The sequence below is a fragment of the Talpa europaea genome (genome assembly GCF_964194135.1).
Source record: "Talpa europaea genome assembly, chromosome: 11".
Lineage (NCBI taxonomy): Eukaryota > Metazoa > Chordata > Mammalia > Eulipotyphla > Talpidae > Talpa > Talpa europaea.
Window position 1 is genome coordinate 70,928,437 of NC_140078.1, and position 15,172 is coordinate 70,943,608.

At 43.8% G+C, this 15,172-nt stretch overlaps 1 protein-coding gene across 2 annotated transcripts in view; it reads left to right on the top strand.

Moving 5' to 3' along the window:
• Positions 1–2,890: 2,890 nt before the first annotated feature.
• The window catches only part of USP4 (ubiquitin specific peptidase 4), a gene marked incomplete at both ends in the record, with an annotated part of 38,146 nt that continues 25,864 nt past the window's right edge, over positions 2,891–15,172 (top strand). For both annotated transcript variants that reach the window (XM_084247982.1, XM_084247983.1), the window contains 6 exons: positions 2,891–2,991; positions 5,467–5,594; positions 7,536–7,666; positions 9,210–9,336; positions 9,956–10,101; positions 10,217–10,278. In XM_084247982.1, the coding sequence (XP_084104108.1) occupies positions 2,891–2,991; positions 5,467–5,594; positions 7,536–7,666; positions 9,210–9,336; positions 9,956–10,101; positions 10,217–10,278 (695 nt within the window). The remainder of the gene's footprint in view (positions 2,992–5,466; positions 5,595–7,535; positions 7,667–9,209; positions 9,337–9,955; positions 10,102–10,216; positions 10,279–15,172) is intronic.

The following is a 15,172-nucleotide window of genomic DNA, read 5'->3' on the forward strand; positions in this document are numbered from 1 at the left end:
CTAATCAAAAGTTATCCAGTACTTGTGAATATTGCCACATGTGCTCTGTGGTTGTAAGTACGGACCAAGGGTGACTTGAGAGGGCCAACAACAGTTAGGCCATTGTACCAGCCAAGGCTTTCTAAAATTTGGAAATCTAAAATTTGGAAATTCCAACTTTCTAAAATTTGGAACCAAATAAAGCTTACAATTCATAACTCAAACATTACAAACCCTCAATGAAATCATCACAGTCCAAGATCATGCATTGTGCAACCAACCAACTAGCCTGGTCCTTTTAGCTGCCTTCCAGGTCTTCCTCCAGTTCCGTGGCAATTTTCCCTGGCAACAGATGGGCAGGCACTTCACTTCTGGGGCTTCATTATAGGGTCAAGAGAGTGGCCACACTTCTCCCCAGGTAAAATGGTCCAAATGAGAACACAGCCCACAACCCAGGGAGTCCCGAGCTGAATCACTTAACTCATTTCCACCCTAATTCTAAATCACTCCTTTGAGAGCTGGAACCCACAGATGGTCATTGTTTCTCTCAACTTTTAACATTTTATTTTATTTTATTTATTTATTTTTTTTTTAATACAAGTACTGGGTACTTTGTTTGTTTTGTTGAGAATTCACCAGAGCCAGAGCGGGGAGCAGAACAGGCAGAAGGACCGAAGTACACTGCTGAGGGGAGCAGCGGGCGGCAGGAGGGGTCTGCGCGCCATGTGGGACCCTCCTCCGGTGGCCGGGGAGCAGCCGGGGATCGAACCGGCACTGCAGAGGCTGCGGGCAGCTTCGCAACCCAGCGCTCAACCGCTGCGCCACCGGGGAGGCCCTCAACTTTTAACATTTTAATCAAGCTTATTAAAACATTTTGAAACTTTGCAAATGATGACCTTTTCAATTTGAAGTGTCATTTGATTCCTTGCATTTCAATGACTGGCACTTGTAATCTCAATATATTTTTAGAATTACATATAATTTGGGCACTATTTTATAGCCCTTTAATAGCAATGAAGGCATCTGGCTTTAAAAGCTTTCATTTTTATAATCAGGCTTTGTCCCCCTTTCTGTTGGTGCTGAGGACTTGTCCTATTTAAGACTGACCCATGCCATAAATGGTATAGGAGAAACTGCAGAACAGAAGGAAGCAGGCACCCTCTAATGGAGGTTCTGAAGTAATGTCAGTAACCCCACTTTCTTTTTCCATATGTAACAGGACTAAAGATAGTTCTCCGTAGACAAGATTTTTCAAATAATTTCCAAAGAATCATCCATCACCTGGTGGAAATTCTTATCTGCAGGGGATTGTTACGTGGTTAGACAAGGTATTTTAATTCCAAATTTGCTCCCACTCTCCTGTTCTACCTAACTGCAAAGAAGCCTCTGTTGCCGGATGGTACATGATGGATGTCCCAGGGAGTGCAAGTTAATTTCAACTAACCAAGACCCAAAATAAAATAGTATGTGTAACCTACCACACCTTCACCAGGTTACCTCTCCTTCTACTCCCAACACCGAATGTGGCTCATCTGTTTCTTCTCTTCCTTCATAGCCACATCTCCATTGGAACGTTCCTAACAGTTCTCTGGGCTGTACCACTGTGGGTGTAAAGCATCCTCAGTCATTTTGTCTCTGCTCCAAAACCTCCTATACTATCTGCCAGCCATTTTAACAGGACATGTGGCCCCTCTTTAGATCTCAGTTTGTTTCAAAAGTCTGTGCCCAGCAGAATTGACCTAATTCTCATACTTTGATCCTGTTCTGCCTGTCCCAGAAATTCTCTGACCCCTCTAATCTCTCCTCCAGTACCAAGCACACTCATTTCTATGTTTTCCAGGCCACCCTCAAATGCTACTCAAATCAGTCTCCCTTTTACAGCTCTGGGTCCACAGTATTTGGTTCACACCCTTTAATAGCCCTTAACACAATGCCTAGAACCGGGGTTATTTATGGAAGAGCTCTTCTCTATTAGATTGTATTAGGGTACGTACTGGGTGTTATTTAGCTTTTTTCTCTGAGGACAGGAATGCTAGACCAGTGAGTGGACACTCACCTGGGCCAGTTGCAAGGCCTCCTCCTTGCACTGGGCTTACTTCCTTCTCCAGAAATAGGGCTGGCCGTTTTTGTGTGCTGGGTTGAGGGGAAAACATAGAGCGTTCAGGACATGTATCTCATTGCAGCTACAAATTAAGCAGCAGTCGGGCCATTAATGTAGAAAACACACCAGGACCTCTCCTTCCTGGTGCTTATCGCCCCTTCGCTGCGGGCTGTGTGTCCCTGACAAGGCAAGCAGCCAGCTCGGTGTCGAGGGCTTCCGGTGTTTCTCGAGGCCAAACTGAGACGATTGCTAACGACTAAACCACAGCTTCCAGTCCACTCCTAAGGCGTCCACGAACCCGGCACTTCCCAAAATCCCTCTAGGGCCTCCAGGACAGAAACCCCAATCCCACGTTTGGGCAGCTAAAGTCTCCTAAAGGCCCCAGCAGAAAAAGGCACGGCCGGAGTGAAGAAAACAAGAAAATCTAGTTCCAGGGCTCCTCACACTTGGCCCTGCGTTTAAGACCAAGATACGCCCGCTGGCCGGAGAGGGGTCGTGGCCTGCTGTCTGACGCCTCCTCCAGAGAAAGGGGTGACCGACCGCCACTAGACGGTGCGGCCCCTGCAGCCGCCCCCTCTTCCAGCCCCCTGCTATCTCCACCGCGCGCCCGAGGGAGACGAACGCTGGGATGGGGGGGGGCGGGGAGACATGGCTGAGGCGGGCGGGCGGGCATTCCGGGTCGCCGCGCGGGGTGCGGCGGCGCGCGCGCACGGCTGTGCGTGCGTACGTGCGTGCGTGCGTGGGCGCGGCTCACAGCACGCTGTGCGCGAGACGGATGTCCGGGCCGGCTGGGCCGGGGCCGCGGACGAGATGGCGGAAGGCGGAGGCTGCCGTGAGCGACCGGATGCGGAGACCCAGAAATCCGAGCTCGGGGCTTTGATGAGGACCACGCTCCAACGAGGGGCGCACTGGTGAGCGCCGGGCCTGCCTTTCCGCCGCTCAGGGCCAGAGCCTGAGGCCTTGGCCCTCAGGCTAGGCCCCTTTCGCGGCTTGGGTTGGGACCCGTGGGAAGCTATGTTAGTGACCCCGAGAGAGTGGCTTGACCCCTGCCCTTTCGGAGAGGAACTCGGGGATCGCCCCTCGGGAAGTGCGGGTGGAGCGGAGGGTAGTCCCAGCTCATCCCAAGCTCCAGGGGGCGGGCCCGGAGGGGGGCAAGGACTTCTGAATGGGGAGAAGTTGTGCTCGTGAGGACCTTCAAGATGAGGAGAGCACTTTGCCTTTGAGGATTCGCTGTGTGACCTTGTGCGAAGGCTTCCTGACCGCTATTACTTACTTTTAAAACCAGGTCACCCCCAATTCCCCACAGTCAGTGGGTTGAGGCGAAGATCAGAAGTAGATACTTTGTAACTTGTAAACTGCCGACAGATGTCAAGGTCAGAAACGGAACAAATGTCTGAGAGCCCCAGATTATTTTGGTAGAAAATGTCAAAAATAATTGTGGCAGCACCATTTCAGTGGGAGAGGAAGATAACCTATAGTCTAAATAAAAAAATTTAAAAGTCCAGCATTTGGAAGCGCAAGTTGAGACTAGAGTTTTCCTAATAATTGTTTGGTAGAGGGGGCAATACTCCCACTGAGAAGATTCCTGGATAGTAGTATTGTGTGGAGGTAGAAAAATTGGTCTTGTCCTCTCCTGACTCGTTCGCTGCTCCCCTCAGCAGTGTATTTCAGTCAGTCTGCCTGTTCTGCTCCCCACTCTGTCTCTGGTGAATCCTCTCACCCACCCACCTGCACCCCCTGCCCCGTACCTCTGGCCTGTACCCCAGTTTTTGTATGCATAAAAATAAAATAAATCTTTAAAAAAAAATAAAGAAAAATAGGTCTTGATTTTGCATTGACTATGATTGAGTGTCCCTCTTTAAAAAGCCATCCTGGGGCCTCCCTGGTGGTGCAGGGCTTAAGTCTCAGCACTATGAAGCTATCGGTAGCCACTACAGCACAAGTTCGATCCCTGACCAGGGAGCTAACCCACATGGCGCAGCACACCTCTCCTGTCTCCCCACTGCTCCCCTCAGCAGTGTATTTCAGTCACTCTGCCTGTTCCCCACTCTGTCTCTGGTGAATCCTCTCACCCCCCACACCTCTGGCCTGTACCCCAGCTCTTGTATGCATAAATAAATCTTTTTTTAAAAAGCCATCGTGGTATTGACAGTGCCACTTTTAGTGTTAGAGGAATTGGCTCGGGAAGGGAGATGTTGTCAGAGTTCAGCTTTGTAGAACAGTGAAGAGAAATTGGGATTAGGAGTTCAGATAGGGTTTACACAGCCAAGCTGTGAAAAGCAGAGAAAGCAGGTACTTTTGGAAGTTACTTTGTATAGGGGTGATAGATGAATATTCAGCAGAAGTAGAGGAAATTTGAGATATACTGATATCATACACCCAACGTTTTGAGAATATTGTTCAAGGGGTTTGGATGGGAAAGAGCATTTTAGAGATCTGCATTTATGGGTCCTTGTGGCCTCTGGGAATCTCCTTGATCTCATCTGAGGTTTGTTAGAGTAATTGTGCTGTGTTCCCCCACAGAGGTTTCCTTGGTCTTAATTGTAAAGTAGCATAATGATACTTTTTATTTATTTATTTATCTATTTTTAAAGATTTATTTATTTATTTATACAAGTACTGGGTATAGTCAGAAGCATGGGAGGGTGAGAGAATTCACCAGAGCCAGAGCTGGGAACAGAACAGGCAGACCAACGAAATACACTGCTGAGAGGAGCAGCTGGCTGGCAGGAGAGGTCTGCGCACCATGTGGGACCCTCGCTGGCAGCTGGGGATCTAACTAGTGCTGCAGAGGCTGCAGGCAGCTTCCCAACCCAGCGCTCAAGCACTGCGCCACCAGGGGAGGCCCTAGTGATACTTTTAAACTATAACTAGATCAACTTTATGCTTTTTGACAAAATCAGTATAGTTAGACACTATTATATTTATGTGTGTATGTATATATAAATAAATGCGTTCACACATACTTAATGTCTTGTTTGGTCTTAAAGGAAAATAGGTTTTCAGAAGAAAAAAAATAGTTTCATGTTGTTCACATCAAACTGTTTACCTGAAAAAATTTTACTATAAAGAGCATTATGAAATTAATAATTTGGTCATTAGGTGCAAGATTTTACCCATAGAAAGGCTTCATTTGAATAAACATTTCAAAGCTAGTCACTTCTATCCTTTTATTTATTCTTTCAACAGCCATTTCACTTAATGGATGCCTGCCCTAGGCCAGGCCCTCTGTGTCATGAGGGGCCAGGTCCTGTTTCTACTCTTACGAGTGTGTTCTTTAGTGGTAATTGCTTGCTCCCCAAGTGAAAAGATCATTTAAAAATTAAGGGAGCAGCTGCAGAGACCTATAACCTAGACTGACCTGGTAAATGTTTGTTTGTCTCTAGGTATCTTATTGACAGCCGGTGGTTCAAGCAGTGGAAGAAGTATGTGGGCTTTGACAGCTGGGATATGTACAATGTGGGTGAACACAACCTGTTTCCGGGCCCAATAGATAACTCCGGACTCTTTTCAGGTACAGTATGCTGTTGCTTTTCTTTTTTCTTTTTAAAGATTTATTTATGCATACAAGAACTGGGGTACAGGCCAGAGGTGCGGGGGCGGGGTGGGTAAGAGGATTCACAGGCAGATTGACTGAAATACACTGCTGAGGGGAGCAGCGGGAGAGACAGGAGAGGTCTGCTGCCCCATGTGGGTTGCTTCCTGGAGGGCTGGGGATCAAACTCATGCTGCAGAGGCTGCAGATAGCTTCATAGTGCTGTACTTAACCCCTTGAGCCACCAGGGAGGCCCCTTAGAACTTTTAATAGTAATAATGATGAGAATCCTACAATTGGAGGGGCCCTCTGAAATAATTTTGCGTGACTTTCAGCTAAGAGCAAATTTTATGTCCATGGTTCCCCAGTTTGAAGTCACGTAGCTTTGGTTACAGCATTTGCTTTGTGCTTGGGCGATGGGACGCACATTCCATTCAGACCCTGGAAATAGACATTGTAGGAATGCTATACCTTTGGTGAAAGAGAGTCGTTCTCTTAGTTCCCGGGCTCTTAGTCACTTGCCAGTTTGACTACCTTCCATCTAGGGTCATGGGAGTGGTCTGAACAGTGTCCTACATAGTTCTTAGTGATGTCTTCATGCAGTTCTTCCACCATTTTGACCTGTGCTTTACTGTATATTGGATGGAAGTCCTGTGCTTACCACCAAGCTGTGCTCTCATTTCCCCCCTTTATTTGCCTCTGCTTAAGTTTCCTTGTTTGCACTATGGTGCTTAGTGTTAGAAATAAAGGAAGTGTCTCTCCCCAAGTTATTTAAGTGAATAAGTAACTTTCATTAGTTTAGATTTGTAAATTACCGAAAAGTTTGGCATTCAGGGTTCAGCTTTTTTCGAACCTTTTGTCTCAGGCAGTCTGATAACTACTACCTCTGTACCATCCTCCTGTAGCTAAACAGAAAAGACTTCACCTTGATATAATATAATTGATCAATATTATGTCAGAACTGCTGTGAAAGATAGTTTGCTTATCAGTGAGAAAACTCCATTTATTTTTATTTTTAATTTTTGTAAAATGTGCATAAAATTTACTATCTTAATCATTTTTAAGTTCAGTAGTATTATGTTGTAACCAACTTCCAGAACTCTTTCATTTTGTAAAACTGAAACTCATACCCAGTGTTCCTTTTCCCAAGCCCTCTAGCAATCACCATTCTGTTTTCTGTCTCTGAATTTGACTATGCTAGGGACCGCATGTAAATGGAATCATAGAATGTCTTTTTGTGACCAGCTTTTTTATTTAGTAAAATGTCTTCAAGGCTCATCCATGTTATAGCATGTATTAGAATTTATCTCCTTTTTCAGACTCTATTGACCTTCCACATTTTGTTCATCTACTCATTCATCTCGGTATTTTCCAAGACTGTTTAATTCATTTCCTTTTTCCTTGGAAATGAAAAGGGCAGAGGTGCATCAGACTCAAGACCCATCCTGAAGAAGGGCACAAGACCTGAAGGGGATGGGAGTGTAAACTGGGGAAGTTTGAGTATGGAATCTGGAAGCACTTTGAAAATGTAAATTGGAACTTTTTTCTTTCATGTTCCTTTCTCCTTCCAGTTACAGAGGAAATGCAAGTTCCCCATAATATATTGAGAAAACATGGCTAAAGGAAAAGAGTAGTCAGAGCTGCTCTGTATTGTGGCTAGTGACAGAATTTTGTTCCTATTTCCTTAAATACTTCTTTCTTTCTTTCTTTTCTTTTTTTTTTTTTGTGGGACCCTCGCCAGTGGGCGGGGAACGAACCTGCACTGCAGTCCCAGCAGGCAGCCTCACACCCCAGCACTCAACCGCTGCGTCACCAGGGGAGGCACTAAATACTTACTTCTAAAAAAATACATAAGAACCTTGTAAGACAAAGATATCTGGGGAGAAGTACAATGAGTTACATACTGTTTTCCTTTTTCAGATCCTGAGAGTCAGACCTTGAAAGAACATTTAATTGATGAAATGGACTATGTATTGGTCCCAACTGAGGCCTGGAACAAGTTGCTAAATTGGTATGGCTGTGTAGAAGGCCAACAGCCCATCGTCAGAAAAGTGAGTGCATGAATTGTCACCTGCTAGTCAGTGTTTGCAGGTTTCCCTTGAGGGACACTGGCTGATGTTGGTTTTCTTGAGGTACCAAGCAAACTTTAATGTTTGAATGGAGGTATTGGAAGACTCATTTCTGCTTATCTTTAGAGAGTTTTGGTTCTGAGTGGTGGTGGTGAGGCTGTTCACCTCTTTTGTTACAGTGAGTGGCTTCCAACCATGAGAGCTGCCCATTGGTTTGGGATGCGTCCAGCAGTGCTGTGAGAGCATTGTCTGGAAGGCTCTATGAGAGAAAGTTCACTTGGGGTTCTGTGTACATACAGTAACATGTTACTTCTTATATACTCTTTTTATTTATTCATTTATTTATTTATTTATTTATTTATTTATTTATTTATTTAAAAGATTTTTTTTTTTTTTAAATAGAGGCATGTTTTATTTATTTATTTATTTGTTTGTTTGTTTATACATGCACTGGGTACAGTCAGAAGCGCGGGAGGGTGAGAGAATTCACCAGAGGCAGAGCGGGGAGCAGAGCAGGCAGAAGGACCGAAGTACAATGCTGAGGGGAGCAGCGGGCGGCAGGAGAGGTCTGCGCGCCATGTGGGACCCTCCTCTGGTGGCCGGGGAGCAGCCGGGGATCGAACCTGCGTCGCAGAGGCCGCGGGCAGCTTCGCAACCCAGCGCTCAACCGCTGCGCCACCGGGGAGGCCCTATTTATTTATTTTTAATTAGAATTTGGATGTTAGGTATTACCACTGTTCTTATTTATCTTGCAACCTTTCTGATACTGCCTTTTCTCCTCTGCTTAAGAGTCTTCAACGACATCATTGAGTGACTCCAAAAGCATACATTTATAACCCAGAGAAGATTAGCTTCTTGAGGGGCAGTAGGGCTTGGGAGAGTAACTCATATTGTTAACCCCACTGGTAAATAAGACTCAGGAGATCACCACCTGACCCCTCAAAGTGCTTGTCATGCCAGAGGGAAAATCATAGGCATTCTCATGCCTGTGTATATTTAGACATTGAGTAAATTTCTCTTTCTGCCTGTTATGGAGTAGGAAAGAGCTGCCATCCTGAGACCATGCTTCTAAGAATCACTATTCAGGGCCAGAAGGACTTTTTCCTTTTTCCAGCATGAAACCTAGGACCCTGAAGTGGGTTAGTGATCAACAGGTTAGAGGCACACCAACCTCCTCATGCCCACAGGACTGCCATGTAGTGAGTGTTCTGCCAAGGGATTTAGCTATATTCTTTAGTCATCTAACAAACTCTGTAAGAGAGTCTCATGATCCCCACTTACTGCACTGTTGTGCAGTATTGTTGCTGCCTCTGTTTCCATCAAGGTGCTCTTGGTTGGTACTAGTAAGTGGAAAAAAGACTTTTAAACTCTTAGAACAGATTGCTGGTTGCTTTAAAAATCTGCTTCTGATCCCATGGTCACTTAGGGAATCAATTTATCATGTGGGTTCTGCCTTTTACCACTGATGATAATGCTTCCAGGACAACCCAGATGTGAAAGCACTTACCCTGTCTCTTTCTGATAGGTTGTGGAGCATGGCCTGTTTGTCAAGCACTGCAAGGTAGAGGTGTATTTGCTGGAACTGAAGCTCTGTGAGAATAGTGATCCCACCAATGTTTTGAGTTGCCATTTCAGCAAGGCAGATACCATCGGTGAGTAGCTAGACTTGGGGTTCCATGTATCTGGTGAGATCGGTAAAGCTGATTGGAGAGAAGCAGGGGTGCTCTCTTCAGACTTGATATCTAGATAATCTTGGGGTATGGTTACCGGTACTGATCTAGAAGCCTGCTCCCCAGGGGATTCTCATGGAGAAGTAAGTCTAGGAATCACATTCTTCAGAAAATCAGGCATTGTTCTTGCCCATTTGATACACGATACTACAGTTAAAGAAATGCAGATTCAGTGAGATTAAATTATTTTACTAAAAAAAATCTTAGAAAGTGGCAGAGCTAGTATTTGAAACTAGATCTGTCTTAATTCCAAAGATAAGTTTTCTCAGCTTTCCATGTTGCTTCTGTACTATAAATGGGACCCCTGTTGTCAAAGAAAGATATGCATGGGGCAGTATCTGGGAAGCTATATGAACACAAGTGATAGCCCCTAGAAGGTGTTTGGTCTTAAGAGTCACCAGGGGGCTGAGGTCAGTCAGCACTTTTGATCCAAGGCATCCTGTAAACATCTGAGAAGAAGGAAGATGAGCATTAGCTTGTATAACTGGCTTTAGTCTTGCATCTGGAAAAAGCCCTGAGTGGTGTTTTTGCCTATCCTCAGCAACCATTGAAAAGGAGATGCGGAAGTTATTCAATATCCCTGCTGAACGCGAAACACGTCTATGGAACAAATACATGAGCAACACCTATGAGCAGTTGAGCAAGCTCGACAACACTGTCCAAGATGCTGGGCTATACCAGGGACAGGTAGGAGGACCCAGCCATGCCTTAACTGACACCTGTAACCAGGGTTTATGGCCAGATAACTTTTTAGCAGCAGTGAGGTGATTTGCTCATTCTTTTGGTTTCCCCTTTCATACAGGTGCTAGTAATTGAGCCCCAGAATGAGGATGGCACATGGCCACGGCAGACTCTGCAGTCAAAGTAAGTGAATTTTTTCTTTTTCTCCCTTGTGGCTGGGTACACAGGTGTAAGAGAGATACTCTTTCCTAAAGCAGTTACTTGTGCTAAGAAAAATATTTCTGAATCAGATGAAAAAACACATTTGAGTTTATATCAAGGGTGTGATCCTGGTCTTTGGTAAGCATCTTGCTGGGCAGCTATTAAAGGGAAACCTGTCAGGATTTGTGAACAAGGTGGTGAGATGCTCCTTGTTAAAAGAGAAAAGGAAGAGAAGGGCCTGGGGCCTGGGAGTGCTGCTTTCCTAAGAGGTAGCCTTGTTCTGTCAAGGGCATTTATTTTCTCACTACCTATAGCGAGAGGCTTTGATATAAAGCAGAGGGTTCAGGCATGGCATCTTGTATGACTTAATGGGAATAGTTTGATCACCCAGTGGCCTGTTACTCATTGTTGCCTTGGAGCTTGCTGGTGGAATTATTTTGCTACCAAACATGGGTTCTTGGTCTCTGTCTCAGGAAGTGTTCATGTGGGGCATGAAATTGTGCATGCCTGAAAAGGGGAGAGAAAGAAGTGATGAATTTTTTCTTAGGGTTTCAGATGGGGAAAGTGTGTCTGTTCTCACAGTTATGAGGAGAGCTTTGGTCTTTGATCTCTTCCCTCAGTTAGGTCTTGGAGAGACTGTTTCTAGTGATGGGCTTGTAGCTCCTTTGAGAATCATGAAAGCTATGAACTCTTGACAAATATGCAAGAAGACACAACATTTTCCTAACAAGCTCAAGGGTTTTTTTTAGATACCCTGAAGCCTAGCCATGGACTCTAGTTTAAGAAATCTTGAATCACCATTTTTCTGACAAGATGACAAAATTAGCTGTGGTAGGCAGAATAACATTTTCCCACCCCTCCCCCCCATTGGATGTCGACATCCTAATCTCCAGAACCTGCGAATATGTAGGTAACATGACAAAGGGAATTTGCAGATGTGATTAAGAATCTTGAGATGGGAAGGTTATCATAGATTATCTGGGTCAGCACACTGTAATCACAGGGTTCTTAGAAATTAAAGAGGGAGAGAGGAGAGTCAGAGGAGGTGTGGCACGAAAGCAGAATCAGTGATGAAATGTGAGAAGGACTCACTTGGCCGTGAGCCAGGAGATGGGGACAGGCTCTTTGAAGTCTCTAGAATCTCTGTAAAGAAACACAGCTCTGCCCACATCTTGATTTTAGCTCATTGAAAATCAGTTCAGTTTTCTGATCTTCAAAACTCATTCTGGGGCCCAAGATAATAAATTTGTGTTGTTTAAAGCTGTTAAGTGTGTTGTAATTTAAGTCAGTTGCTGCTGACACAAATCTACAACCCAAGCTGCTACCTTCTTTCTTGGAATTGGAAATGCCTCAGAACTGAGAGAAAATAGCATAAAAACTGAGAACCCCTTGGAGAGACAGAGGTGGTTGGATTTCAGTCTGTGAGGTAGGGTTGGCAGCTCAGAGAAAAGAGGCTGAGTGTTTTGGGCAAGAGGGGCTGTTTTAGTTTTGCCTTTTTTCTTTTCCCAGAATTGCTTTTCCCCATCATTTCTACACCCTGAGGCCTGAGAGAGTCTAGTGATGGGAGGCATTTTTTGGAAAAGAGCAGCGTCTCATTGATAGTCCCTGGTAAAGGGTAGCTAATGGCTAGGGAGCCCAGTGTGGAATTCCTAAAGCATATTCCTCCTCCACTTCCCAGTGATGCCAAACACTGTTCTAGATCTGAGGATATAGCACTTAACAAAGCCAAGCCTCTCTCAGGGAGCAGGAAATAAATAAGAAAACACACATGTCTGATGACTTTTATGTACTCGGGGGGGAAAACCTAAAGAGAATCAGTGAGTACTAGACTTTGGGAAGGGACACATTTAACCAGGATGAGGGGTGGCCCCAATGAGATGTCATTGGAACGCGGTTATGAAAGAGATGAGAGAATCAGCAATGAGTGTGATGCTTAGTGGAGAATAGTATTGTAAGGCAGAGGTGACAACAGCTGCATAACTCCTAAGGCAAAAGTGGGACTATTTGAAGACCAGCAGGAACTTGTGGCTGGAGCCAGGAGGATCGACAAGAGGGGTGGAGGAGGTCACAGGTTACCTGTGGTCCTTGTGAGACTCTGGATTCTAGCTTTTTCTCCAGGTGAGATAATTTGTTGGAATGGGTGCAGTGAGTAGAGGAGAAAGAGTGATTTCACTCCACAAACAATGGGAAACCATAACGAAGACGCTGACAGGTCTAGTTGGGGATAAAAGGAAAATCACAAGTTGACAGACTGTGCTAATTGGAATGAAATTTATGTTCCCAGCTACATAAAGAGGATGGAATAAGAATAATGAATATCCTCACGAAAAGGAGGAAATGGGAACAGGAAGACAGATTTAGGAACAAAGAATTTAGGGGTAGGTCTAATAGCATAATGAATGTAGTTGAAGACTGCAGCTCATCTTAGCCAAATGGCCGAGAAGCTATTGTAATTGAAGATTGAATGAACAAATTGGAAGGCCGGTTGGAAGCATTCTACTAGGCCTTATGAAGAGATGATTTAATGGAAGATTATAGAAGAAAGATGCTGTGGAGATGGTAGTAGAACTGTCATTGTCTACATAACAGGAATCTCAGGAAGCAGAAAGGAAATGATGAAGGGAAGGGGAAGAAAATAATGACCAAGAATTTCTTAGAAATCCTAAAAGAGGAACAATCTTAAATTTAAAAAATGGTATACATGACAGAGTAAAGATAATTCACTTCTAGATCCATTAGAGTCAAATTTAACAATACATTTAGAGAAAATTCCAGATCTTTTTGGAGGAAATTACAATGAAATAAGAAGCAGGTAAATATCAAACTTCTCAACAGCAACAATGAATTCAAGAGGTCCCTGTTCAGTGTCAAAGTAAAATAAATTTAAATCTGGAGTTTATATCCTGCTGACCTGTTAGGTAAATGTGAAGATAAGATACATCTTCTTTCTCCGAGGTAGATGAAGTTAGAGCATTTTCCGCGCAGAACTCCTTTTCAAAAACCTCACAGTAGAAGTACTGTTAGATAGTCCATTGACAGTAATATCTGTAAGGTGTGAGGGAGAGTTCACAACTACAAGTATCCTGTTGACCAGAAAAGCAATGACTTTGCAGTAAGCAGATATTTCTCTCTTTTTTTAAAGATTTATTTTATTTATTTATGCATACAAGAGCTGGGGTGCAGACCAGAGGTATGGGTGTTGAGAGGAGACAGAGTGGGGAACAGAACAGGCAGATTGACTGAAATGCACTGCTGAGGGGAGCAGTGGGTGAAATAGGAAAGGTCTGTTGCGACATGTGGGTTGGCTCCATAGCTGGGGATAGAACTCGTGCTGCAGTGGTTGCAGATAGCTTCATAGTGCTGAGACTTAACCCCTTGCGCCTCCAGGGAGGCCTAGCAAGCAAAGATTTCTTACATAAGAAACATCTCTGCAAACCATAAAAGAGGAAATGGATAGAACTGGTAACTTCTAAGTTAAGGCCTTGTGTTTATCAAAGAGTAAAAATGGCAAGGCAGAGTAAGAAAAGATATATGCAATACATGTGTCTGACAGATTACTTATATTCATAATTTCACAGGTATCCCTGTAAGTCAGTAAGAGTCAGACAACCCTATGAGAAAAGGGGACAAAAAATCTTTTTGGTTGCCACTTAACAAAAAGAGACTCCTCAGATGACTAGTGAGCATATGCCAAGGTGCTGAACCTCACAGTCTTCCAGCAATGGTATATTAAATCACAATGTAGGGCTTCTACACACCTACCAGAATGACTAAGTATTTTTGAGGTGTGGGGTAGCCTGAATTATTGTACCCTGCTGATGGTGGATATAAATTGATACAGTGATTTTAGAAGATTTGGCAACAAGTACTAAATGAAGAATTTTAGTCATATTCTGCAACTCAGCAATCCACACATAGACATACAGCCCATGTTCTCTCTGACATATGTTCAGAGATGTTCACTACAGCACTGCTTTTCATTCTTAGAAACGAGCTAATTCAAGTGACCACCAACAATAATAGAGTGGATAGATAAATTGTGGTTGTATGCACACTATGGAATTTTATACAGCTGCAACATTAAGTCTTTTAATAATGTTGAATGAAAGCAGTCAGACACAAAGCAGGGCATACTATCTGATCCTTATGATATAAAGCTTAAGGATGGGTGAACTAATCTGTGGGGGCTCGGTGTCATGATAATGGTTAGCTGAAGGGGTATTGAGGAGGACACCTGGAGTGGGGTTGTCCTCTTTCTTGATACTGGTTTTGGTTACATAGATATGTTCACTTAGTGAAAATTCTTTGATTTTTGTACTCATGTTTTTTGTATTTCCCTATGTAATACTTCAACAAAAAGTTTAGAAATAATACGAAGGTTTAAGAAAACAACCAATGTCAATAACAGTCCCAGAAATAAGTTCTGGGTAATCCCAATATGAAAGACAGATGAAGAGACAGGAAGCAATAAAGAGCAGAGAGAGATGAGAATGCCCTGCCTGAACTACTTCTCTTGGGGATATTAGAAAATAAAATTCATCTTTTTATCTCACTGCCTCTGAAAAAGCAAGATGAGTCGCCAGCAGCTGGAGCCATCCAAAAAATTCCACAGTTTGAACCACATTGTTCAAATTGGTGCTGTCCAGTCTGAAAGATATGGCCTTGATATCTGCTGCCATTGTTTCTGTTAAACCAAAGGATATTAATGAAGTAAGCTTCATTAATTTGGACTAAGTGAACTTCCTTGAATTGGTCATTCAAAATACCTACCTTACAGCAGAAGCAGCTAGCTCTTTGTACATCAAATACAAAAACAAATACTTAAAAAAAATTCATCCAAATAAATTTGAAGATCTTATTGGCTTTATTCAACTCT